Source organism: Falco biarmicus, chromosome 8 (genome assembly GCF_023638135.1).
Source record: "Falco biarmicus isolate bFalBia1 chromosome 8, bFalBia1.pri, whole genome shotgun sequence".
Classification (NCBI taxonomy): Eukaryota; Metazoa; Chordata; class Aves; order Falconiformes; family Falconidae; genus Falco; species Falco biarmicus.
In genome coordinates this window covers 36,778,357-36,806,236 of record NC_079295.1, presented here as the reverse complement: position 1 = coordinate 36,806,236, position 27,880 = coordinate 36,778,357, and the positions used below count along the sequence as shown (strand labels likewise).

Here is a 27,880-nt window from a genome sequence, read left to right as displayed (position 1 = left end):
CATGCAGAATTGTCCCAACATGCGATAGAAAAAAAAAAACCACAAACAACAAAACGTAATAGATTAACATCCCCCTTCCAACACTATCACACGCAGCACGATGCAAGATTTTCGGACCGGCCAACGCCAGGAGAGGGCTGAACAGGCACCCGGGACACGAGGCCAGCACGCTTGCAAACAACCAGTACTAAAGCCCGAGGGACTAAACCTGAAACACCCACCCCAGCAACGCTCGCCCCGCCGAGCCCGCCGCCCGAGGGGCTCCGAGAGCCGCCCGCCGGCTGCCTGCCCCCGGCGCCCTGAGGGAGCGCTCGCCCAGGGGCCGGCATCCTCCCGCAAGTAACGGCGGCCGGGCCAGACCCCGGGCCGGGGCGGCGCAGCGCTGCCGCAGGCCGAGGGCGCAGCCCCAGGGCCGACCGGCGGCCCCACAGCGTGCGCGCCCCGCGCCGCCGCCGGCCGGCCCTGCCTGTATTAGGGAAGGGAACCGGGACCAGCCCTCCCCGCCCGGACCGGGACCCCCTACCCCCGGCCCCGCCGTGCAGGTGCAGCCGGCCCCGCAGCCGCGCCGGCCCCAACGGCCGCTGCGCGCGCCCCTCCCCCGCGCGGGCCCGCCCGCTCCGGCGGCGCGGCCGCCCTCCCTCAGCGGCTGCCCCCCGCTCTCCGCACTGCGGGCGCGGCCGACCGCCCCCCCTCCCCCCGCTCTCCTCAGAGGAGCGCGCGGCCCCGCCGCCGCCGCCCCCCCCCCTGCCCCGCCCGCAGGAACGCCTTCCCCGGCGGGGCGGCGGGCTCCTTACCGCGGCAGCGCGGCCGGCGGGCTGGGGCCGGCGCGGCGGCGACGGGCTCACGCACGAGGGGCGCTTAACCCCATCGCCAGCCCCGACAGCCGCCCGGGTACCTCCTGCTGCCCCGGCGGGGAAAAAGGCCCGCCCCGCCACGTCCCGCCGCCAATAGCCGCGCTGAACGCTAATGATTTACGGCCGCGCGGGCCAATTAGCGGCGCGGCACCCTCCCCCGCCGCTGTCGACTAGTGGTGCCTCTCAGTGCTTACGCGGGCGCAAGCCCGCCCAAAAGCCAGGGGCCAATCGGAGGGCACTGCCGCGTTGACAGACGGCCGCGACCACCAATAAGACCCCCACCTTGACGCACAGACCGGCACCGCAACGCCCGCCCCCTGTGGGCAGCCGACGACCACTAGCAGCGCGGCAGCGCGCAGACGGACTGCTCCCGCGGCTAATGACAGCCCGGCCGTCCCCTCGGCCTTGGCTCCCCTCCCCACGGCAGCGGCGATCCTCCCTTGGCCGTAATCCCCCCGAGCAGGCCTGCCGCCGCCTAGGGTGCGGCCTGACCCGAGCAGCAGCACCCCAACCCCGCCGGGTGCCCCCCGCTAGCCCTCCCGGCAGGCACACGCAGACCGCGCGGCCCCGGCAGGGCCGGCGCAGGGCAGGGTGGGAGCTGTAGTCCCAGCGCCGCCGCGCACCCTTTCGTCATCCGGGCCCCTCGCCCCGGCTCCAGCCCTCAGCCAGCCTCCGCAGCCGGCAGCGCTGCCTGGGGTGGCCCGTCCTGCGGGCCCCTCGCTCAGCCCGGCCCTCAGCGCTTTCTCTGCGCCCGCCACCCTCTCCTCCCGGCCAAGCCCGGCCCTCTCGGAGCGGCCCCTGCCGTGAGGTAACCGCGCCGCTTCCCTTCCCCCTCCGGCTCCCTCAGCCGTCGCTCTCGACCCCGCGCACCATGCCGGTGCGAGGCCCCGCCGGACGGGAACGTGCCGCGGAACCCGCTCCTGAGGCGGGGGAGGGGGGGCGCTGGTAGGGAACGTAAATTAAAAAACGGGGCCCGGGCCCGGCGGCGCCGCGCGCGCGCGGCGGGAAGCACGAGGGTGAGTGCGTGCCTGCGCTTCTCCGCCCGCCTCCCGTGGTAGGTGCCGCGTCACTTCCGGGCGGCGGCGGTTTGAGCCCGAGAGCCCGCGAAGGTGCGGGGTGGCGGAGGCTGGAGCCGTCAGCGGCGCGGCGGGGTCTGGCCCGCCTGCCCAGGCCCATGAGCGGTCTTGTTCCCGGCCCGTTCCCTGCGGCTGCGCACGGCGGCGGGGGACGGTTGTGAGGGGCGGCCCGCCTTACGCGTGGAGGCTGGGCCGGGAGCGCGGCCTGGCCCCGCCAAGCAGTGGGGAGGTAACGCGCTGAGGGGCTGTGCAGGGAGTAGTGTGGGGGTTGCCCTCATTGGGACTCGCTCTTCGTAAAGGGACGAGCTTCCAGGTGATTCCTGTTTTTTCTCGGCCCATGTTTGTGCCACAAGGTCTCGCTAGTGTTGTTCGCCTTGGCTGCTGGGTTGTCACAGCGTGTGCTCGGGTAGTTCGGCTACTACGGAACGCTGCTGTGGGCAGGAACTTGAGTAAGGCAGAAAAAAATTTTCCCCTAGGCAAGTGTTAAGGTCTCTGTCTTTCTCAAGCCTGCTACACCGGCCTGTGGAAAAACTATTGTGTGAGCATTGTCATGTACTTTGTTCTGTCTGATTGCTTTTTCTTGCAACATTTTTTCAAAAATGCTGTGTTCTAATGACTTGGGTAGTTTCTCAATTCTTTATTATTCTACTGGTGGAGAAATGGTCGATGAATCGATCTGCCAAGGACCTATAATTTTTTTAGAACCTTAAATTCCCTATAATGTTTTACTGAACAGTCAAGGAGCAGTTAAGGCCATCAGGAGGAAATTTATGAACCAAATACTTGATGGAAATACTCATTTGTTTTAGGCATCTGCTACTGAGCTGCATTAAAAAGCTATACTTGGTGACCTGTAAAAAATAAATAGTGGGTTTATATTGTGGTATCAGCTTGTGCTGACAAACAGCTATTGCAAAAATTAGACCTTGAAGTTTTCATCAGTCTTGTACCCAGTCTTCCAATAAAGAAACGTATCACCTAGGGTAATATCCTCAGCAAGTTGAGTCTCAATATATACCTCTGGAATAATAACTGTCTGTAGTGAAATGCAGTATAGCAGCAGCAGTGACAAAGAATTCCAGATTTATTTATTTTTTAGTTTTATTTTATATTACGAGCACTTATCCTTTGGTGTTTACTTACTTTTCCAGATCATTTGTGAATTCATTGAACATAATAGAAGTAGAAGCAGATTACTTTGAAATATTGCTGATGCTGTTTCTCTCATGTATGAAAGTCTACTTGCTTGTATTTAAAGAAGTGTCAGTGCAATTTTTTTCATATGACAGCTAGTTTTCTTAAAAGTTTGAGGGACTTTCTAAAAAAGCTTCCTGGAAATTATAATTACTGTACAAATATGTTTATAAAACTTATTATATTTTGATTTAATTAATTTTGAAAAATAGTAGAAACTGGACTGCATCGACAAGGTACATTGGTTATAGATCCCCTTCCAAAAAACTTCAGCAGACTTGGAAGATAACTCACCTTTGCAAAACCCGTGTTGACTCCCACAAAATAGACGTGTTTATCCCAGTGTTCGCAAGTTCTGTGCTTCATCATTTTTATTATCATTTATCATTATTATAAATGAATTGTGCTATAGTTCCATGTGTCTTCCCTGTTCCTGATTTTAAAAGTTGGGATCATATACCGTGAGCTAGTCCTGAGATGCTAAAGCAGTTTTACACAAAAAGTTGTTTGGTTTAGTAATTCAGCTATTTTGTCCTCAATTTCCTTTAAAAGACTTAAGAAAACCTGTACAGTATTTTCTCTCTTTTTTTTTTTTTTTTACTCATAAAACTTCTGTAGCTGAATGAGCTATCTGAGTGAAAAGTTAGGTCTCTACATCAAACCTTTTAGGTCTCTTTTGCCTGACATAACTGAGCTTCCCGAGCTTGTGATCTAGAGATGTGGGAAGGTGATGAGATGTGTATTACAACATATTAAGGACACAGAAACAGATGAAAAATTGTAGTTGGAGAAAGCATGCACTAATCTTTCTCTTCTTAAAGCTTCTGAACCTGCAGTGGGTAGAACAACAGACACAAACTAGTTCTGTTTTTGACATTATTACAGTGGTGTACATAATTGATCTGTCTCAAAACAAAATATAAATGGCTACCACTGCCAAAGTCATCATACACAAGCAAGGCATTGATTCTCAGTGTAATTATTACTCTAGCAAATCATTAAAAGGCAATTTGGTGGAATTAGTTTCTTTCTCTGTCTTGTTTCATCACTGTTTGTTCTCATTTTCTGTACAACCAAAATAAATCTTTCATAAGGTCAATATACTGTTTATAGTGCCTTCTAAAGCTTTGGATTTCATAAAATAGTGCTGCAGGTATGAAAGTAGACTGAATATGGTATTTTATCACTGCTATTTATTCAGAAATCGTGACAGGGATCTTTGACTCTTTAGAGTATTATTCTTTGTATGATCATTAAAAAGTGCATGTTTACAATAATTTAAATAAACTTAAGAGGTTTGGGGAAGAACTATGTAAGTGTTGCTTTAAAAAGATGTGTATTTTAGTTATCTAAGTTCTTAAAGCTTCATACTGAAGCGTATGTTCTCAGGCAATCGTATCCTGAGCATCAAATATTTTACCTGAGGTATTTTTTCACTTGCCATGAACTCCATAGATATCGGCGGCGAAAGTGGTAGGTTACATATGCACAGCAAAGTGCATCTTTGAAAGCTTGTAGTCCAAGTTAAAATAATAGTGTAGATAAGGTAAATGCAAAGGACTGGAGCATAAAGTTGATAATTAGGATTATGCATGGTACTTTGCCTTTTCAAGGAGCAATGTGTGAAAGGTTTAGTAATATTGCTGTCTTGTGTGTTGTACTCATGCTAATCATTGTATATATTTTCGTAATAGTCATTGTTCACTGCATATGGATTTCTGTAATTATTCACCATTGATTTTGTTTATTAATCACATAGACAAAAAAGTAAACAAAAGTGTGTACATATCTGGTAATGCTTTCTGTGTTGCTGCTGTTTTTTAAGATAGATCTGCAAAGTCAGTTTTAACCTTATTAGTGACTGATGCAGAAATATTTTTTATGGTAGTATTACTATGTACTAAGGCATCATATGTGCCTCCTCTAATTCAGTTTTATGCTTCTAAAACTGCATGATTTTTATTCAGTGTTTCAGTGAAAGGATCTTGTCATAATCTAGTTCAACAGAAGGTTAATTATGTTAACATTTCATTCTTATATTGTCACTCACAGCAAGCTATGTAGCAAGCTGATCAGAAGTATGTAATTTTCTCTCTTTTATAGAATAGGAAATCATCACAAAATGAGTCAGAAATTTTCTTTAGGGGTGAATCACAGATCTGACTGTTGAACAGGTTTGTTGGGTCCAGCAATCCTGCAGCATACATTTTTAAGGTTGGCTCTACAAAAATGTTTAGTGTTTGGTTTTTGATAGCAGTGTTGAAGTACCTTAATCAACTTCTAAAGAAAAAAAAATACTCCATGAAAAATATTGTGAAAGGACTATTGAAGTAACAGTTAGAGCTGAAATATTTGTTTGCTCAACTGAGAGATGAAGTAGGTATTTATAAGAGCTTTATGGCTTTTTTTTTCTGTAAAATGCATCTCTTGGGTATACAGGGCAAGCCAGAGGCTTTCCCTTTTCTGTTAAGCAAAGTTCAGTGATGGACATGCATCAGAGAAGCTTGATATTGATCATAGTAGTTATCTGCTGTTGCATGTTTGGCACGTAAGGTACAAGAATATTTTTTTTTAAAACATGTAAGAGAGATTCCACTTATAAAATTGCTGGGGGTGGGGGAGGAGGGAAGCCATAGTCAATAGTGCAATCACATTTAGATGACACAGAATGTCTGGTTTGCGAAAGAAATCTAGATTTCCTTTCTCTATAACTGGCTATTTAATTGATGTCACTCTTTATCTTTGAACAGGTGATGTTCTAGAAGGTCTTTAGTCAGAGGTCTGGATCAGGTGGAGGTTTAGCAGCACTGGGCTTATCTCTTCTTTGGTTAGCACCTTGAGTGCATGACCTGGTATGAATCTAGGGAGAAAAGGTCCTGTCTTTCTGCTGATAGTACAAGACTTAGATGAGAACTGGGCTTTCTGTACCTTGATTGGGCTGTTGGAAGCACAACAGCAGTTTCTCTCCAGCTGTGGAGTTCTTACTCCTGTGTGGGTTGCTTGCACTCATCCAGTGGGTAACGTCAAGTGCTCATACCCTTTGAGACCAGGGTTGAAACCATTGTATACAGAAGTCCTTAAGGGTGTGTACATACACGCACACACATGTCTGTGATTGCAGTTAGGATTGTTCTTTTCATACATGTGCAATAATATTTCTAGGGCTTTATATGTAGGACAAAGGATAACTCTTCAAAAATATGCTTCTTAAAATACTCTAGCAGCTAAGTAATTAATACAAAATAGAATGAAATCCATAGCAATGGCAAATACAACCCATATGCCTCAACTTTGAGTGTTGCTCAATATTTTAAACTTTTCCCCCCCCCTTATTGCCTAGCAGAATGGAACATCAGAATGGCTGTGGTTACGTACCACTTCTTTGTAGAAGTGGTAATAGGTGCCCAAGGAGGTATGCACAGAAGTTCTCCAACATTAAGAGCTTGACTGTAGGCTCATCAGCAGCATTTTCTTTCTGGTTCTTTGAATGTCTGTGATGTGTATCTGATAGGTATGCCTATAATTCATCATATAACAAACCCCCCCCCACTTATTTTCTGTCTAAATGTTATTAGTCTAGGGATGCCAGTGACAGAATACTCCAAAACCCTGAATTTTCTAGGGTTCTATAGCAGCGTAGTGGATTTCCAGAAAAATCAGGGCTTTTTTTTTTTTTTTTGGGTGGTGGGGAGGTGGTAGTGGTGGTCCTTTTTCGATTTAGTTTGGGATTTTTTGTCCAGTTACCGTACTGAGAGTGGCTTTTTTTTTTTTTTCCCCTCCAGAAGCAGCAAATTCCCAGTAACTTATATTTGCAGTGCTCTCTACTCTTCTATTCCTTTTCCTTAAATCTCCCTGATTTTACAAGATTCACTGTCGAACCAGACGGGATGTGGCCGCCTCGGCGATGTGCGGGGGGCAGCGCATCCCCCCGCCCCTGGCCCCGCAACTTGCAGCACCACGGCCAGGGGCTCGGGGCCCGCCCGCACCGCCCCAAGCACCACGGCTAGGGGCTTCCAGGGGCCGCCTTGGGAAGCTTCCAGTGGCAACGCCCCCTCCCTTCCCAGTGGAAGGGTTTCTCACCTTAGTCGAACGTAGGCCGTAGAAGATGGAGTGTTAGGAGCCGTTTGTGTCGTTGCACTAGAACAAAAGCCCAGTCGCTTTCGACTTGGGCTATAGATAGATACAGCGCTGCAGTGTAGTTACAGCTAGATCTCTTCGCTGAACAGAATGTAACTTCAGCTGGAAGAGTGTATGTCAAGGTTTGTAGCTCAAATTTCATAAATGGAATTCTTAGGAAAACAGAGGTGCTCTTCTTTCACTGCGATATATAGTTTCAACTGAATCAGTGTTTGTTTTACCTCCTCACCTGTACTCCATGAGATAATAGCAGGAAATTGTTGCAAACTCTGTTTTGCATGATCACACTTTATTATGCTGATCAATCATTTGCATTTTCCGCAGGTCTGGTTGCTTTGTAACTAGTCAGTGTAAAAAAAAAAAAAAAGGTTACTTAGTCCCGCAGATCCTTGAAGTGAATGACTGTTTAGCTCAGCACATTCCTTCCTGTGAATATAATGGTTCATCATACCAAATCACACCTGACTTCTTCTGAGTTGCTTCAGAAATATGTCTGTAGCAGAAGGTCTGAGTGCAGTGTGTTCAGAATTTTGCTATCAGACCTGGTAGTACAATAGCTACTGTTAACAATACAGGAAGCATACTTTGGCTGATATTCTTCGTTCCTATGGATATTCAGGTAATCCTGCTCCTCACACAGGCCATGAATCCAAAAGAATTAGGTAATGCTTTGATGTGAAGTTTTGTTGCTTTCCTCATGTCTAGCTAGTGCACTGCTACTGAGCTTTTTAACCATTTATTTATCTGTTTAAAGTCTATTGAAGTTATAAGAGAACAAACCCTAGTATTTCTTCTCTGACCCATCCTCTTGGACAAAAATTAATGAAGAATCCACATTTTCAGTTTGAAGCATAGTATGAGAATTTTCATTAATTCTGTGGTTTAAGGTTGTTTGTTTCCGAAGGGAATAAAGTTCCTTACTCTTTTCTTTTCTTTTCTTTTCCTTTCTTTTTCTTCTTTTTTTTCCTTCCCCCCAGCTGGGTATATTTTGCCCTTTTTTTCCTGATTTGATTCTAGGGATTAAAAATTTTAGAGAACTGTTAGTGTCATTATCAGAAGGTTAAATAATCTATTTTCCTGTAGCTTTTCTTAAAAATGTTTACTGAAAGAGTTATATTTCAATGTTTATAAGTAAACTATTTGAATGGCCAATAAATTTCATTCATGAATAGGGAACTTTCTTAAGTAACTGTTTCATAGCATTGAGTAAGTGATACATGCTGACCTCTTCATACTGGAATAGTTAGAATATTTTATTGATGCTGAGGTGCTGGGCTTTTCCTCCATCACCTGCATCATTTTATGCTTTCTAGGGAGAATTCTCAAGACCTGAGAAAATTTTTGTAGATATTGTCTATTTCAAGATGGAGTGATTATTGTTGTTCCATGAAGCTTTGTTGTGTACTATATTGCAGACCTGTCTTTTAAGTCTTTTTAAGACATCTTTTTTTGGTTTTGTTTCCTTTAGGTTCAACATGGCTAGTACATTCCCAGAAACACCTACACCTGAAGCTTCTTATTCAGAAAATGCTAATGCTAAGCTGTCCTTTCTACCTGAAAGACTGAGAAAGAAACTGCTTCCTTTTCAGGAGAAAGGCATCATATTTGCACTCGAGAGAAGTGGCAGGTAAAATCCTAATTATATCATATGCTAAAAATAATTATTTTAGGTAAATGTAAACTAATTTTTACAAAGGCTATGCCATAACATCAGCTTTTAGGTGAGTTATACTACAGAAATCGTTTGTAAACTATAACGGTTTAAAATGGGAGGTGGTTTAGTTTTTCTCCAGAGGATGAAGAAATGTTTAATAATGCATTATGCGAAAGAGTACTGTAGTATCAAAGATCTCCTCATGTAAAGGGAGGCTGATATCAGTAGGACCATCTGTTTTGTCATGTTAATAGAAAATTCTTAAAATAAGTTAATTCACATTTGTTTCTTTAGTTTATAATGGTGTGGTAGAGCTGTTAAGAGAATGACAGATCTCGATGCATCTATGTGGTTTTCTATTTTAAACTTGGTACAGTTCTGGAGCTCACTGAGCTGCAGCAGCGGAGCAGAAGAAGCCTTGCAGAGTGCTCAGTTAGCAAGTGCAGCAACTGATGGAGTAGGCACTCAACAATTGAATACCTGGTAGATCAGAAAAATAGTTTATGCAGCAGAGGCTGGAAATATTTTGCTGAGTAAAAGCCTGTTATAGGGGCAAAGAAGAGGGAAGGGAAATCTGTTTCCATGTTTATAAACTTTAGAAAATTTAGGCAGTTGCAACATAAAGCCATGAAACTACTGTATGTTCTTTTGGAAAGTAATGATGTTTTAGAGGCCTGGCACTAGTGAAATTATTTTAGCTTTAGGTTTTAAAAAAGGATGAATGAAAAACTATTATTTTTTTTAAATAATATTATTTTTTTAATGAAAAAATTTAAAAAGTTTCTGATCATTTCATCATCTTGCTCAGAACAAGAGGCTTAGGGTCTAAGGTGGTTGCTTGCTAATGTTTGTGGGTTTTTGCAGGAGGAAAGAAATGTGCATCTCTTTCTCTAAGGGTGAAAGGTCGGAAGGGAAATGTATGTCATCAGCTCTTGCGATTATATGGAACTTTTGATCAATTAAAATTTCCTCTGAAGTGTTTTGCTTTAATCCTATTCTTTTGGCCAAAAACCTTTGGCAATTATAACATTGCTGTCTTCAGGGACTGAAATAAGCCATCTATTTTATGCTGCTAGACTAGGTAGCAGAGTTGAAAGATGAGCCTAGCCATTAATGTGCAAGCCTGAGATTTAAAAAGCTCTATGCTGTACTGGCATTAACTTCTCTGTGACCACTGGTCATATTAGGCATTTTCCTGCTGCACAATGTGACACTGAAAATGAATGCATACAGTTTAAGACTGATAGAATAGACAGCAAAGTCTACATTAGAATTGAATTCAGAAATCCAAAGGGCTTGACTACCATATCTCAGTTTATCTGATTCTAATAAGGGGAAGTGAGGTTTTTATAGTATGCAACTGAGGTGCGTTTGTATATACAAATAGTGAAATAACAGAAGACGTCAAGTGTGTATAGTTTCTTTAATATTCATTAGTGTAGGCTAGTGGATATATTTGAAAGTAGCATAACTTTTTGCAGCCTATTATATAATATAGGGGTTCTTCAGGAAACAGCTTAACTGTAGGACTAGATAAATTTTAATCAGGTATTTCTTTCTTCCTTTTGAGAAGTAATAATTGCCTGCAATAAGTATCTAAAAAGGAACACCTAGGATAATGACTCTTGTCAAGAAGGGAATTATATTACTTTCATTAGGGTTATGGGCTTTATGTTGTTTTCTTTTCTTGAAACGCTTCGCTAATAAAAGACTGTCGAGTAATATGGCACTGATGTCTTTACTGTGGTGTGCCTGTGAAAGTGTTTTCATCATGACTGCAAGAAGTCTTCTTCCTTGATGTAGCAAATTCGGCATATTAGCTGGGTCAAACTGAGGCATTGTGTGCACACTCTCAGTTGGCCTCTCTATAAAGTAAAATGTATTAAGTCAAACTTTCCCGAGGAGTACTTTTTTTAATCTGTCACTTTTTCAGGCAGATGTAATTTTCTTTCTGTCCCAAAACAGAGAACAAGAGCCTCAGCTGCTTGTAGCTGAATTTTCTTATTAGTTTGTTAGCCCTTGGCTCACCCAAGTCTTTCCCTTTTGTGTGCTCCATAATGATTTAAGCTTTCTTTCAGTATTCCCAGTGGTATATTTTAGCAGGATCTGGTACTTTTCCATAGAAGTGTCTTTTCTAGTTTTAAAAGTATATAGACATAGGACTTAGAATAAGCAGTATGTGCATCTCAGCTCTTCTTTCTTCTCTCCCTCAGGCTATGCACTCCCTTTCCAGTCATCACTTAATGCTTTGCGGTAGTTGCAGGAAACTGGTGTAGAAGAAGTGCTCTATTGTTGGCTGAAGAGACTCAATTAATATTATATTAGGTTAGACAAGCACCCAGCATGAAAAGGGTCTTATTATTAGAACAAACTTTTATTTCTTGCATGTAATGGTCTGGGAGTAAGCTATTAATTTCCTTGTCTTTTTGTGGAGCATAAAATAAATATGTTGTTATGATTTGTGCTTTTGATTCTTCAGTAAATGAGTTGAAGGCTTTTTCAGTAGATGCTCCAAAGGCATCGTCTAGACTAAACAGAGAATGCCTAACACTTTTCTAGGAAATAATAATTCTAGAGCCAACAAGACAGTGTACAGTTCAACATATGCTAAGATACCTTTTAGCTCACAGACATGCTTTAAAGGTAAGTAACTGCATGGCTGCTTACCCGTTAGTAGAGATTATTCTTCAGAACTGCACTTGGGAAAAGGTACCTAGGAATGGAAACAATGTTTGGTCTTTATTCATAATGACATTAATGTGCAAAAGAAATGGGTGCACACAGATTCTGTCCTTGAAAACTATTTTATTTTTATGCCTTTTTTTTTTCAGGAAAAGTATATACTACTTTAAAAAACAGCATTAATATGTATGTATTCATTTACATGTGCTTTAAACTGTCTCTTAAATAGAAAGCCACAAACTTGTTGCTTCCAGGAACATAAACTCTTAGCAATGGGCTTAGGAAGTATTTAGGGTTGTTAGGGTCAGTTGTGTATATGCTGTTGGGAGGTGGAAGCCAGCAATTTCTCTTTGCTGGTTATTAGTCGTAGCTTGGGCTGATATGGACAAATTGCCATTTCCAAAGAGCTCAGGGTAACCTAATCGCAAGTGAAGAAGCATAAACCGCAAACCTTAAAGATATCATCTTGCTTATTGTTTAGTTTGCAGGCCTATTTTATTCTTCCATGTAAAATCTATCAAGTATGCAGGAGGAGGCTGACTTGAGAATGAGGGCCCAAGCAATATAGAGAAGTCACCAGCCAGTGGTCAGGCGCTAGTGAAGAGGAGGTGGCAGAGATATATGGTCAGATGGCTTGACTGTGCTGAATGAGGATTGTATTCAGTCTCTTCAGAGCCCACATCTCTCTTTGAATATTAATGATTTTTTTACTGTTGCTGTTCACTGGCACAGTACTTGGAAATTCGCAATCTTTCTCTACCATATATTCTTGTTTTATATCCTCTCTTTATAGAATTGTGAGACATCTGTCTTGTATTACAATTTGCTCACCTGCATATATTGTAAAAGTCAGAGGCATGCTTTTGTTGGAAAGTTAGTTCTTTTGCATGTGCAAACCATATCACTAAATACTTTATCAAGTAATAAAAACTGTCAGCAAGTGATTTGCAGACATCATTATTTAGCATTGCTTGCCTTGTTGACAGTATCTGAAAATGATGGCTTCAGACACACAGATATCTTTTTTTCTAGAGATGTTGGCAGAACAATTTGTTTAAGCTGACTTGCTTGTGGATGCAAAAGAGGACTTGGAGATATTCACCGTTCCATTTAATGATCTTTTCCATTATAATGGTATGCTCAAACCATTTTACTGGGGTAGTCTAGTTTCCTGCTATGTTTTCTTCTCACTTCCTTAGATAAGGATCAAATGCATTAACATTGTAATGTCTATTTTCTGCCTGCCCCCCCCCCCCCCCCCCCAAAAAAAAAATCTAAATATTGAAGTGCTTATTGGTACATTAACCAGGATCTATATTTTACTCCAGTGTTGATTTATAGATAAATTTTGCTTTGTAATGGTACCTAGTAACTATACGTTCTGGAGCATGTGATTTTTAGTTTCCCATACATGCTGGCTGAGTGTTGTTTATTAAGTATAGACACAGTAAAAAAGAGGTAAATGACAACGGATAGCAATAACATGATATGCAGAGTTCATATCTGGCATTAATGTACCATAGCGGTTAGTAACATACCAGTTTTAATGAAAGGGTATTTGTTTCGTTAGGCAGTCATTTTCTAGTGTAAGAAAAATTTGTATAATGTTGTTTTGGATTGTAGGCTACAGAGAATCATTATGATAGTGAGCTCATTGGAGAATGGAGTGCAAGTGTCCCTTATCATAGTAACAAGTCAGTTGCCTGCACTGCAAAACAGTACTTTCTTTTCCACTGACTATTTCTGATCTCTAGTAAGCTATACAGGAGAAACACATAGTTAATTCTTCATTAATTAAAACAGATTTTTAGTTCAAAGACTTTATCAGTCTTCATAGAAATGAATTCCGCCCTCCCATCCTCAAAGAAGGCCAAGAAAACAGGATCAGATCAAAATTTTCTCAAAGATTGTGAACACGGCCAAAAGGTTCTAGCTGCACTTCCTCACTGGAAAGAGAATGTGTAGAGTCTGTTGAGGTTTTGGTAGTTGAGTCAGAAATGTTTACATTTCCCAGGCACAGTATAGCACTTTGTAGGGCCGGGAATTTCTTATACATATTTAAGTTCTTATGCAAATGTCTACATTGTTTTCTTTAACTTTCTAGAATGGTAGCAGGAAGGAGTGATGAAAATGCACTGAAATTCAAGCAGTGGAACAGGCTGCCCAGGGAGGTGGTGGAATCACCATCCCTGGAGGCGTTTAAAAAATGCATAGATGTAGTGCTTAGGGACATGGTTTAGTGGTAGGCTTGGCAGTCGTTGGTTAACAGTTGGACTTGATGATCTTGGAGGCCTTTTCCAACTTAAACAATTCTATGATTCTATGAAATTGAGTCTAGGTATCTGTGTATCGCAGTAGACTAACAAAATTTTTTCCCTCTTGAAATTCAAAATTCTCAAGTTCTCAGAAATCCTTGTTCTGAATCTGCTCTGTATCTCACTCAGCCTGCATGAGCGTCAAAAACCCTGCTCTGTAGTCTGCATGTCCAGTGCAGGACAGGGGTGGAGAGGGCTGGAAATGTGTCTTTTAATAGAATTTTTTAGACCTTGAGGAAGAGGTTAAGGTTTTTTTGTCTGGACTCTGAACTAGGTAGCCTGAATCAGGTGACTTCTTCTGCACTAGCCATTAAGGTATGATACCATGAAAGGTGTAATTTCCATTTGAGTGTCTAAAGCTTTTGGAAGCTGATATAATAAGAGAAAATATGTTCGGTCTACGTTTGCTTCCTTGCACATTTTAGTTTGTGTTAGAACAGTATGTCCTTCTTCCCTTTCCCTCTTATTTTTGTCATTTTACTGAGTTTGATTCTGTTTTTTGTTATCTATTAATCTTTCTTTCTCCTTCTGTATAATTCCACGGTTGCTTTCTGTCTTGTATTGCCTTTTTAAGTTGCCAGAGCTTCTGTTTTACTTTCCTTTTATTTCTCGTATTTTTTGATCCGTGATTACTGATTGATTTGTTTTTTCAGTGCATTTCTTCAGTTTCTTATCTTTACTAGTAGTATGAATAAGAAAAATTCAGAGAAGAAAATATTCTTCTTCCATTTCCATTTTGAAGCACTAAGCCTAGATGCATGTTTACATATCTGTTACTTTCTAAGTCTTAATTTTTCTGTCCTTTGAAAGTTCATAGGTTGATGCAAGTCTACATTGTGATTAAACTCAAGACCAACTGCTTTTTACCATTGTCTAAAATAGTCTCTTTGTGTCAGAATCAACTACATGGTTAAAAGGAACACTTATCAAAAATATTTTACAGGCTACTGTTGGATTGTCCCCCAGTATTTTTTCTCACTATTTCTCTTCTGGGAGATCTGGCATTGTTAGTTTCAATTGAATTTTGCTTTGCTGTTTTTGCCTCTGATAAATCCTCACAGCACTACAGTCTATTAGTTTGCTTGATGTCTTAGTTTAACTTAAGCAAGTAACTTACAGCTTCATTTATGCAGTGAAAACATTAACCATTACTTACTAAAGAAAAATGTAACAAATGGTTGACATGGAGAGTTCATATTTTACGGAGCTATAGCTATTTGATAACTATCACTACATCATCAGTATTTATACTGATAATGTTATAAGATTATATACTAAGTCTTTATATCGACAATTATCAGTATTTATGGAGAACATGTATAAGAGGAATTTTTCTTCAAGTTTTACTCGTATTGGGCCATTTTGTACTCATTAAGTTGCTGGAAACCTTAGTGAGCATTCAGACTATTTCTTTGTAAGCACACAAGGTCTATCTATCGCTCTTACATACAGGTAAGGATGTAGAACTGGTGTAAACACCAAACAGAATATCCTTTAATGACTCCAGATTTTGTAGTATCACTGTTGTTGTGAGACTGGAGTTAATTTGATTTCTTGTTATTAAACTTGTGACCAATTTGATCTTAAGATGGAGAGTTCAGAGTTTAACATGAGGAAGATAAATTCAAAACCAGGCAAGACAAAGTTAATTGTAGCCTCTTTTGGGAGGTCTACTTATTCTCTCTGTTGTTGTTACACTGACTTTGATAGATGCCAGATTAATTAAATTTGCATAATAGAAAATGAAATTCCTTTCACTTTTTTTTTAGTCATGTCTAGGAATATTTCTAGAAATGTCTTGTTTTTATTTTGTTTTGTACTTGGTGACTTGTAGCATCAAGTGCCATCAGCAAATGTCTCCATTTTTTGCAGATCCTGAGATCAGAGAGAACTGGGAATAAAAATAATTGTAACTTCTTAATGTGATTCCTGTCTCTAGTCTCAGTAGATTGTGGCTAGATAGATAGCCTGAAAGAGATGTTTGAAACAAAGCATAAGTCTCTTGCTAGAGTAAGAAAGCAATCTTTTTTTCCAACATATTCAGCAAGTCATTTTAGATGTATGACATTATAATAATTTTGTGATAAATCTTAGTCCTTAAACTCTGCATAATAATACATGAACATTTGTTTCTGGTTTTAGAAAATAAGCTGAAAAGTAGTCCTTGGGGGAAAAAGAACAGAATAATTTTTTAATAAGTATGTGGAGGTTCAAACAGTTAATATACTTCAGCAATTAAATATGGAGCTCTGTGAGTACTTTGTTTTTAATGAAAGGTTTCTTTTTTTAAAGGCATTGGTTTGTAATGTTTCAGAGTACATTTCACATATGAGAAGTGCCAAAGGAGGGAGGGGGGGAGAGAGAGAGAGTTATGATTAAATGAAGATGCTAGCTCACAGAATGAGGTTCAGATGCAGGAAGTATGAATGAGAGATTGAGCCAAATTCTGCAGAGCTTTCATGGCCAGGGAGGCTTGTTTGGAAGTGATGCTGGAGGGACTGGGAAGCAATTCAAATGGAACAAAAATTGCATTGTCAGTAAGTGAAAATAGAATGCTGTTCAGGAGAGAAACAGTGTGGAGTTAAGACAACAACAACAAAAAAAGATACAAGAACAGAAAAAAACAGTGATAGTTATCTGAGAAATTACCTGGTCTTAAATGTGGACTTTTAGCAACAGGAATAGAGAAGAAAATAGAGATTTTTAGAAATGCAGGCACAGTTTGTTAGAATGGAAGAGAAGAAACAAGTGAGATAAAGACTACAAATGTAAGTAATAGGTTGTTAGCGGTGATGGGGCAAGGGGAAGTGAGTTTAGTGTTAGCTGTGTGCAGTGAAAGTTTGCAGTGGGAGAATCTACAATGAAAAATTGTTGTGTTTAACTATAAGCATCAGGGAGAGGGTGGAATGAAATTTGAGTATGTGAGACAAGCCACATTAACGTGAGTGAGAAAAAGCAAGGTCCTAAACAAGTATGAGTCAAATTCTGTCTGACAGTGGAAATTGGATGGAGAGGAAGAATATAGGCAGAAGGGAAAACTACCCCAAAGGTAGATGGGTAGACAATTTAAATCTACACACTTTATGATATCTTCGTATTGTGTTGAAGGGGGGACAAGTTAAAGTAGAGGAGATAAATCAACGTAGAAAACGTCAGCAGAATTGCTTAGTTAAAGAGATATGTTTCAGAAAAGTGCAATATTCTGTCAACAGTTGAATGGATGGTTAATTTTGAAGTATTTGGAAGGTACAAAAGTATTTTGAAGTATTGTATGGAGAAGGAACCAAGTGTAGGAGAAAACACTGGTTTTGAGAGCTTGGGGTACTGGAGGGAGAAGACATTGAATCTGGGAACTATTGAAAATAGAGATGCTAATGATGAGACATTTTTCTTGGAAATTCTTTTCCCTGTTGCCTGGTTCAGCTAACTTTAAGAAGAGTAGTTCCTCTGCAGCTCTTGCAGTGCAGATCACTGCAGGAGGAGGGTCACTTGGGAAAGCAGAGTTTATTGGAGAAGTAATAAGTACCTAAATTTCATTGAAAGTCATTAGGCTACATACTGAGGAGGAGCCACTGTTGTGCCAATTAATACTGAGTTCAAGGTTTGTAGCCTAGATTGTCAGTAGTTGGAATTATTTGATGTTTTTCCAACTGTTCCAGTTAACTGAGGTCAATCTTTCTGCATTGAGTCAGCTGGTGAACAGATTTGTCTCTAAAGCGAGTGACTGAATAGGTGAAGAGTTTTCAGTATCACTGTTAGGTGTCTTCTTGACTGGAATTTTTATCCCTTAACAGTTTAATGTATTCTAAAAACCTATTGAAGTGTCTGAGCTTAACCTTCAGTTTGACCACTTTGATAAGTGTTATTGCACATACCTTCGTCAAAGCTAAAATACTAGGATATATTGAAAAATGTGTTCTCATAGCTTTCAAATCTTAATAAAGCATTTTAGATGGGGTTTTTTTCGGTTACATGGTGAGGAGTGTAGGAGAAAAGCTTAAGACAGCACAACCATTCTCCTCTACACTCATTTAGAGACTCATTAACACTGCAGATGTGGCAATTTAGTGCATCTTACATTAGATTGAGGGTTGTTTTTTATTATTTGGGGGAGGGGGGTTAAATGCCTAGTGTAGTTCAAGAGCAAAGGTATAATCTAGCTTAAATCTTCTGGGGCTCTATTTTTGGTAAAAAAACCTTGATTATTTTTGCAAGGAAGTCAGCTCTCTTTGTTCTAGTTTTAGGACTGCGTGCTGTGATTACTGACACACAAATGTAATGGTTGCTTGCGCAGTTTTATATAAAAATGTACTAAGTTCAGATCCCTTAAATAACCCTTGGTTAAGATGTTAGTGCTAAAGTGTTGGCTTGTGAGTAGGAGGTAAATTATATGTTGTAGCGTTATATAAAACTGACTCACATGAGTAGGTGAGAATCCCAAGAATATCAGGACACCCACACTAGTGAAAGAAAGATGCAAGCTTCCTCTGTACAACATGTTCCAAAGGACTGCATTAACAAAAACAGCTTTAATTTGTTTGAGTAGTAACAAAATTTTTCAGTGTTTTAAGAAATGAAGTGCTACTGCTTTGACTGTTTGTCTTGGAAAATGCATTTAGAAGTGAAGAGTTTTTTTTCTGGAAAAGTTACCTGCGGTTCTAACTATTTTTTGCTGGACAAATAGCTGTTGCAAATTCGTCAAGTTATATTATCCCTGCAAGCAAGCACTAGGTGTATTGGATTGCTGTACCCCTTCAGCTTTTTATCCTCCATGTGAGGAAGCAGAACTGTCTAGTTTAGGGAGGATATTATTGCAAAATATTTCTGTAGTTACAGGAAACCTGTAGCACTGACTGTATTACTTAGTAGGATTCTTGGTTATATAGACCTTATATATATATATACCACCGTGTTGTTAATTGGTATTCTTGCAAGAGCAAAGTTCAAAATGAGATTCTTTGTCTTTGCAAAGATACCTTGCTGAAGGAGCCATGATTAATAAATGAAACTTTAACTGTACTATTTGCTTGGTTAGTATTGCTAACATTTCAAAAAGCATGACCTGAACATAACCTAGACACACAGAAATAGAAATTATTTTCATTGAAACATTTTTTCCTTCCCTGAAACTCGTTTTCATGAAACTGTTTTAGTATTAACCTCTTTCTGATGCAGACTATTTTTGTGTAGCAATATGATATATACCACACGAGTTTAGCCTTAGTTTCCTTCTACTTCGCTAATCAGTTCATCTGCATAAGATTTTAAAGATCTGCTTCTCCTTCTGGTTTGCAAAGTTTGTTCGAATCGTCTTGACACCAACACAACCAGGAGCTCTTTCTGTGCTCTTTGAAGTTTGAAAAAACTTGCAGAAAAAGACCAGAGCTTTTACAGGGCTAGGTTTTGGGTTTCTTTCTAAGTTCCTTCACCTGTGTTGTGTTAATTTCTGGATTCTCTCCAAGGTTTGCTGTAGTAAGAATCTGTAAATGCATCTTTGCTTGGTGCTGGATACCTTTACGAGACTGTTCTGGTAGGGTGTTCTAGCTTGTGAGTATCTGGTTCTGGGGTTCTGACTCATCCAGCTTTGTGTGGTCCTTTAAGTTATGTGATTCTTTACATTTAGAAGAAAGCTTCAAAACACAGTGATGGGGTTTGTGTATAACCTCAGGTGTTTGCATTTTTTCTCTTTTGTGTGGGGATCAACAATAAGGTTTTGGACCTATGTGCAGCTGAGGTGAACCAACACAGTGGACTTCTTGCTCTGTTCTCTATATGCATATTCACTTACCGGGATATGTTCTCTCACAGAGCTTCCTGTTTTGCTCTTCGTGTTTGCATTTTAATAAAAAATGCGGTTTTATTTTAAAGCTAATTGTGTTTGCATTTTAATGGAAAATGTAGTTTTATTTTAAAGCTAATACATGTCGAAATGAAAGGGTGGTTAAATCCTAGTGGAGACCAGACTATGTGGTTCCTTTCTATTTATGAAAGGTACTACTGTGTCCAAAGCCTATTGCGAACCCTACAACTGCAGAAGGGTTATGAATAGTAGGAAGATTGTAGCAGCATGTGCAATGCATCCCAATGAGATTCTGATGCTTTCGGTTAGGAAAAAATAGTAATTTTCTTGATAATGGACAGAGATTCAAATGCTAGCTACAGGATTCCGTGTGAAGACGGGAAACATTTAAGAATGAAATGGGAAAGAATCCGAAAGAATTTGCCGTTGTCTGTAGTGCCTTTTGCACAGTTAAGCTTTGCTGTTGAAAGTAAGTGTAACTAAGACATCTAAAACGATCTTTTTCCCCTGCTTTTCTGAAACTTTTGACCATGTGGGCTGAGCTTATAACAGGATATGAAACTGCGTATCATAGCTCTGATTTATATTCTTGGATAGAGCTATTATTAAGGTGTCATATGAACAGATGGGATATGAATGATGAAGCTGAGATTGGGTAACTACCAGTTGAGAGGAAATGACTAATTGAACTTCAGAGAACAAGAAGTCTGTCTTCTTGCAGTCAAAATATGTGAAACAAAAATACATATTTGTCCCTTCAGTGTAGCTGAAGATCTGTTTCTTCTGCTTTGACAGCATGGAACCTTTACGTTCATGTTGGCAGCTTGTTTGACTGCAATAGTATAGAACATACTGAAGTTTGTTTTAAATAGAGGCTGCATATTTTTAAGATTATATAAAGCAAAATATAAAGTATTGCTTTTTAACAGCGTAATGAAAGTATTAGGTGTAAGTTCTGTGTGAACGATGTAACGATGGGGAAGTCCTTTACATTTCAAATTTAATTGTGTTTATAACCTGGAAACACTTGATGATTTCCCTCTCAGTAACATAAGCTATTTTTCATTGCCCTAGTGTCTAATGGAAAAATTTTGGACTTGTCATATTTTGTAACTACATTAAGCAGGCATCTTTAAGGTTCCTATTCTAAAACTGTGAAAGCTACAGAAGATGAATGCTCTAAAAAAATTAAGTCATAAAAAAATTTGAATATCCTCAATTTCCACTTGCATTAGTTTTATTAACTTCTACCTCTACTATAAATTCATCTTGTGTGTCATGGCAAAACTTTTATCAAATTTAAGTGTCAATAATGTTAATTAATTGGCATAACTCGGGTGATTTTAAAACTGTAGCACTTAAGGAGTTTGGGTATGAACAGTGTGGATCAAAGCAGTGATTCATGTGGCTAACTGTATCATAACAGAGGACTTAACACATTCAGATACTCTGACTGGAGCTTTAAAAACAATTTTGTGCACCTGATTCATATCAATCTGATGTGTCTAGTCAAATGTTTAAATGACAAAAAACGTATGGGTTGCAGGTATTGGAAGAAAATCCAAACTACATATGACAAAGACATTTCATCGTAGAGTAGGAGAAGAGAATAAATACTTAACTGAATAGCAAAATATCACTATAGGTACGTAACTTTCAAGCATATGGGTGTTTCTGTGGAATCTTTATTTGTATTGTTACTGCAGAAACAAGGAAGAGAAAACAGTGTTGATCATTTTACTGTGATTATCTTTTAAGAGCGGTTTTGTTATGGATAAAATGATGGCAGTTACTTTGTACTTCCATTCATTTACCAGCAACAAAATGATGAGTTTCTAGAAATATTTAAAAGCCAGCAACTTTGTCGCTATATGTTTCACTTCAGACCTAGTAAGTGGAAGTTTGTTGACATGAAAACAGAAGATGCTCTCAAGCAGCAAAGATTCTGTGAGCACAGTCTGAAAATGAGAGCAAAAAGAAACAGCACAACATTTATTCTTCGACAGATACTCAAGTCATCAGAGTTTTAAGGGGCTACAGTTCACTTTAATGAAAAAAATCTCATTTTATGAAAAAAATCCTGTGGTTGACGTATTTTTAAGGCTTTTTATTTTAATTACTATTCAGCTTGTCATTGTTGGAGAAATTTGTAAATCACTCTGAATTTCTTCATTCTATCTCGTTACCCTGAAAAAAAGAACGAGGGTCCAAATAGTTCACATATGCTAAAGACCAGTGCAATAGGATCTTACATATTCTCACTTTGATTTCTGTGTGTCTGAACTGGCATAATTAACATTTCATTATTTATGCAATTCTACTAAAATATAAGTTGATATGATGAGAAATGCTGTATTTCTCAGCACAAGTGGGCAAGGAACATTTGTATTCCTGTCCTCTTTACCACATTTCCTTACTACCAGATGCTACTTGGATGCAATAGACTCTGGAGTTATAGCTGCATTTGTACATTTGCTCTGCTGTCCTTATATGAAATAATATTATTAAAGAAGATCTGTGGTTAATTCTTGAGATGCCTCTGCTCTCTAGCTAATTGCTATAGTCTTACTCATTTTCTGCATTTGTTTAAGGAGTTTAAGAAACCCTACAATGCTAGGTTGTTGTGCATTCCAATTGATTTCAGGCTTCAAACTTTTTAAAAAATATGATTAATGTACTGAAAGCTGTTGGCCTGTGAAAGAAGCTGCAAAAAGAAAGACTTGTTTTGTAAACTTCAATTCAAGTAATTAATGAGTATTAAATGAAAAAAACAACTAGTCTTCGAGCAAAAACTGATATTATTTTAAAATTCATTGTGTATCAGTTGTCTGCAAATAAATGTCTTTGCCCAGTTGCAGATCCCAGGTATTAAGGCCCCACAATCATGAGTTGCCACTAAAAATAATTCTCTTCCTGCCTTTTTTCCTCTGTAAATCTGTGCAGACTTGGGGGGTGTGTGTTGTTTTGTTGTGTTTCCTCATTTGTTTTCATTGCTCCATCCCTCACAACTTACAGGGTGAATGTGGTTACAAAGCTATTGCAAGTAGATAGTTTATATAAAAAATTAAATCATGTAAGATATAATTTGAATTCTTGTTTTATATTAGTTGAAGGAAACTGATATGAAATTGGTAATGTCAAAATTTACACTGGCAGATGGAGTGAGCAAACAGCAGTATACCATGTTTCTCAGAATATCAAACATGTACCTCACACATCATGTCTGAAGCGTGTCAGTGTACATTTTCTGCTGAGATTTCCATTCTGACCACAGAAATGTCCGCTTTGGCCCCATGGCAAGATGCATGTTATTAGGTGTGATGACAGCTCTAAGTTTATGGTGCTGCTACAAGCATTAATCATTAATGTAAAGTAGCTGGGTTTTGTGCAGAAAAGAAGACTTCTGTTGTCATTTTGGGCAGCTGCGCTAACTTAAGAGTACCTGCCACTAAAAAAGCAGGTCTGTATTACTTTAAAAGATTTTGGATATCAACATATAGAACATTTATATCTTGATGTGTTAAATTTTATTACAGACATAAAGACCTGGAAGATCTTTTCCATTTTTTCATGGAAGGAACATTGCATTTGAGTTACGTGGCGCAGTGCGTGCTTATCTAGTGATGTGGCATAGAAGTAGGAGAAGTTTCAGTTTCCTTGGAAGATGCAGTGTTGGGAACAGACTGTGAAGAAGAATTCATCCAGAGCAGTGTCCATCAAGACTAGTTTGTGTCCATGACTGGAAGCTACTGGGGATATCAAGTGAAAAGCGCGAGCCGGAAGGGTGCTTTGGTCAGGTGGAAAACAAGCAAAGTGGCTTGTGAAGTTTATTCCCTTCTAGAGCTTAAAATATTTAATAATTTCTGAAACTTGGCACTTTTTTCTGTCAGTAAACATTTATAAATCCTCAAAGTGATGGACTGCATAGACCTGTTTAGTCTGTTGCTGTCAGTTCAACCAACAGCACTCACTGCTCTTTTTCTTGATCCGTGGTTTGGCTAAGCCCACACCCTTTGTGTGGCACTATGATACTGACTGGTGGAAGTTATTCTTCCAGTTTGCTTTTTGTCACAATTTAGAAAATGTTACAGTGCTTGAAAAATTTCCCAGATTACTTAGTAGGTGCCAGTAACTGCCAGTTACTTAACTGCAACCTAAGCAGGTATTGGTATCTAACTCTTGACAGCTCTTATGAAGCTGCAGAAATTCACTTTGTGCCTGTTGCAGATCTTGCCTTGGAATTCCTAGCATTAATTCTGGTCAGAAGATACTTGCTCAACCTGTATCTTCATGCAGTGCAGGGTTGCTATAGGAGAAAAGGGAACTTTAAGTCATCACCTTGCTGTAAGACTTAAGAGAGTAGGTTGTCTCCCTGCCTCTTCTCTTCCCATTTTTCTCTTGGACTTGTACCTTCCTCTGCATTTGTTCGAGTGTATGAATTTAATGTATGTATTTTATCTAGAGGTAGAACAAGCTCTTGTAATTGTTTAGATAATGCTTTTGAATTGGGCAGGCTTGTTGGTTAGGTTTGGGGTTTTGTGCGTTTTGTAGGTTGGTATTTTTTGTCGGGGTTTTTCACCTTGGAAAAGTTTGTGAAGTAGTGTGAACTAGCTGAGAGCTGAGTTTGTGAAATAGCTGAGGGTACACATTTGGAGAGATGCAGCACCATTCATTTAATGGCTTAACTAAATGTCCATCAAATAATTTCCTTTGTCCTTCATCCAGTCCCAAAGATTTGATGAAGAAGCTTGCATGGGCTGGAAACATTTTAAGTTCCCTAGATGCTACTTTAGTTAAGAATGTACATACTAAATAATTTAAAATACCTACAAGAAATTCATACCAAAGGTAGCATTTAATGTTTAGAAAATGTAAATATTCTGAACAGAATTTACTGGTTTTGACTGGGGACTTGGAGTTCTCATTGTCTTTACATGCAGTAGCATTAACTAAGTGACTCCAAAATGGGAAAAAAATCAAGTTCATTTTCTAATACTTTAGCTAATACAATTGTAGGGGAGAGGGAATGTCTATTTCTTTTTCAAAACAAATGACAGCTCTGGAAAGCAGCTTTGTAAAATCAGTCTGACATAAATAATTCTTAGTCATGAAGCAGCAAAAACACTACTGTTTCTGAAAGAAAAAAAAATTGAGGATGCACTTGTTGCCTTGAAAATGTCACTTAAGATTACAATTAATATAGTACTAAACCAAAGCAGCAATTCGGTTTTACAATGCAAGTTCTTCGGTAATGCTAACAAACTGAAAATACATTTTTAGAATAATTGGCATACTTACTTCCAAGTTCAAATCAAATTTATTTTTTGTAGTTGGTATCTGCAGAAATGAAGTCCACTATTTTTCCTTTCATTGATTCAATAAATCCATAACTTAAATTTATAGTAAACAATTTGTAAGTATTGGTTTGTCTGTGATATTTACTATTAATTTCTACTTTTTTCCCCTCTCTTTTTGTTTCTTATTTAGGTGTATGATTGCTGATGAGGTAAGAGATGTTCCTGTTGCTTTAACGCCATTTTTCTTGTGTTAATGTACTCCATGCAGATGTGACTTTGTTCATTTGAGAGATGTGGGCAGAAAGGGTGGTAATGAAAGAAGCCTAATTTCTGTGATACTCAGCAGGTATTCTGAAAATATCTAAGTGGAGGAAAAAAAATGAAACCTGACATAAGCTTAAAGGAATCCTTAAAAAAAAAGGTTACTTTAAATTATATTTAGGTAGGTTAAATCTCCTGTATCATTAAATTTTAAAAATATTAACTCAGTAGATATTTTTTTTTTTAGCACTTCATAATTATATGGCTAGCTAATTTTAATGGATTAAGAGACATTCCTAGCCCAAAGAGTTGAATTTTGAACAGATATGCCTTCCAAAGATGAATTTTCTTAAATGCACTGGTCATGGTAATAGTGAAATTCATTACTTCCATACATTTTTAAATTTATATTTTATTTCATATTAGGGAAATTTGACTCCAGCATTTCTTCCCACAGATAACACATTTTTGTAATAGACTATAATGTTCTAGATGTATTGTCAGTATAAAACCTTACTGAAAAAGAGATAATGTTTGAGGGTTGGTATAGTCTTCCAGTTCTAATTTGGGTTTTCTTAAAACACTAGGGGGGGGGTATGCATTACTGGGATTAAAACATCTTCTCATACTATAAAAATCTTATTACAGCTGGAGATAAATATCTTGGCGTAAAATGTGAAATTTCTGGAAACTGTAGAATACAAAAGCATTTCGGGGAGAAGAAAAGGGAAGCTTGGGAAAAATCAAAATACCAGCAGTAGCTATTTGTTTATTAAAACAATGTTTCTTATTTCCTTCCCTGAATGCAAAAATAAACTGTGTATAATTATATTAGCAATAAAAAGTACTGCAAGTTATATTTATTCTGAGATAAGTAATGTATATTTCATAATGACAGTAGGTCTGGCTCTGGAGGACGTACTGTGTGCTGGTGCATATCTTGCACTTGCTGACATTATCTCTACAATAAGAAAAAAATGTTAGTAAAAGAAAGCATCCATATTGGGAACTTGTATGCAAAAAGAATTTATGTCTGAAAACTAGAGATCGTATCATTATTGTACATATACCTGGATAATGTAATTATGTAAGGATTAAAGTATAATAATAGTAATAACATCTTTTTGAAAGGTATTCTAAAAATATGTTGCCATTCTTTCTTGGAGTGGGGCCAAACAACATTTTTCTCCAAAAATTTCAGGTTTTCCATGTCAACCATTTCCATGACTGAGAAAGATGTGTTTAAATCGAAAACCAAGACCATAATATTTTCTACAGGTTTTCTTATCTCTCAGCATTCTTATGATCCAGACTGGTGATTAGCTATACGGGATCTAGATTCAGTTACAGGTGTGCTGCTGCCAAGACACTTGCCTTTTATTCCCTGCTCATTTCAGCTCAGTTGCCTGGATCATCACCAGTGAGTGACTGGGCAGTCTGAGTTAGGGAGACAACGGTGGCAACAAACAAAAAATGAATGTTTTGGCGTTTTTTTTTTTACTTGAATTTGGTTTTAGCTGGCTCAAGTACTAGTGGTGACATAAGTGGGGCTTGCAGGAAAATGTTAATGAAAACTGCAGTTTTAAATGAAAACTTAGTTATCACAGTAGTTTTCTAACTATTTTTCTTTCTAGTAATAGTAGAAATATTTATATCCTCAGTACTGAGTTTAAATGGACTGGTATCACGAGATTTCCCAGGCATAGAAGAAAATGTAACAAATAAGTTCTTCATTAGATCTGTACCATGAGTAGTTAGACAGCAGCAAATCAACTCAAAAGTCCACTGGACTCTGTGGAAAACATGAACAGACTATTCTAAGGCCAGTCTCTGCTTTAGTGCTTAACAGCAGTCTGGAACTCTCTCTTGCCATGTGAACAAGTAGAGAAAATAGCTACAGTCTTTGGTAAGATCTCAGGGGGGTTATTTTTTAAACAAACCCCTGAATTCTGAATCTTCTATTCTTCTGTTGTTATCTTAATTCGTAACTCATTAAATGGGAGCGTTCCTTCCTCAACAACATAAAGCAAATACTTTCTTGTTAAATATATATCTTATAAATTGTATCTTTACCCACCACCTTGTATGTAATTCTGAATTCTCTGCTAGGTGGACTTCCTCTTCTCTGTTACAGAACAAAGAGAAACTATTAGCTATGGTGAATGAAAGCAGTAGGTTTTTTTATTGACCTACTGAGTCAAAAGCAGAGTTCTTGATATAGGTCTTCCTTTGTTCTTCAGTTGCCTGTGTAGCTTAGGATAAAGCTGTCATTTTTATGTTAAGACGAAATCCCATATTTCTCTTTCCATTGCATAGTCTTTTTAAGATGTTTTTGGTAGCTTAAAAAGTTAAAAAGTTTGATCTTTATGGTCTACCCTACTAAGGCCTGGAACAGAAGATCTTCTGAAATGAATGGAAATACTGCTTTTAGTTTTAATGAGTTCACTACATATAACATATGTATTAATCCATTTAAAGATAAGAATATTCTCTCATAAAAGATGGTCTGTGGTAACACATGGATAATGAAATAGATACTGTCTAACTAAAGCACTTTGGTTTTGTTTCCTTTATCTGGTTCTGTCTTTGCAAAATATTTTTGGTTTTCTG

General features: G+C 39.1%; 2 protein-coding genes across 24 annotated transcripts in view; one reads left to right on the top strand and one right to left on the bottom strand.

Annotated features, from left to right (window-relative positions):
* Positions 1-940, bottom strand: part of R3HDM1 (R3H domain containing 1) — an 87,658-nt gene extending 86,718 nt beyond the window's left edge. For 12 of the 14 annotated variants that reach the window (XM_056349515.1, XM_056349520.1, XM_056349526.1 and 9 more), the window contains exon 1: positions 795-940. The gene's annotated coding sequence lies outside the window, so the exon portion shown is untranslated. The remainder of the gene's footprint in view (positions 1-794) is intronic. The other 2 variants (XM_056349516.1, XM_056349517.1) reach the window with 2 other exon arrangements.
* Positions 941-1,345: 405 nt separating this feature from the next.
* The window catches only part of ZRANB3 (zinc finger RANBP2-type containing 3), a 51,233-nt gene continuing 24,698 nt past the window's right edge, over positions 1,346-27,880 (top strand). For 4 of the 10 annotated variants that reach the window (XM_056349536.1, XM_056349535.1, XM_056349533.1 and 1 more), the window contains exons 1-3: positions 1,933-2,159; positions 8,730-8,888; positions 25,200-25,218. In XM_056349536.1, the coding sequence (XP_056205511.1) occupies positions 8,737-8,888; positions 25,200-25,218 (171 nt within the window). In that variant the 5' untranslated portion in view covers positions 1,933-2,159; positions 8,730-8,736. Of the gene's footprint in view, positions 1,663-1,931; positions 2,244-8,729; positions 8,889-25,199; positions 25,219-25,277; positions 25,452-27,880 lie in introns of those variants that run through there. The other 6 variants (XM_056349541.1, XM_056349539.1, XM_056349532.1 and 3 more) reach the window with 6 other exon arrangements.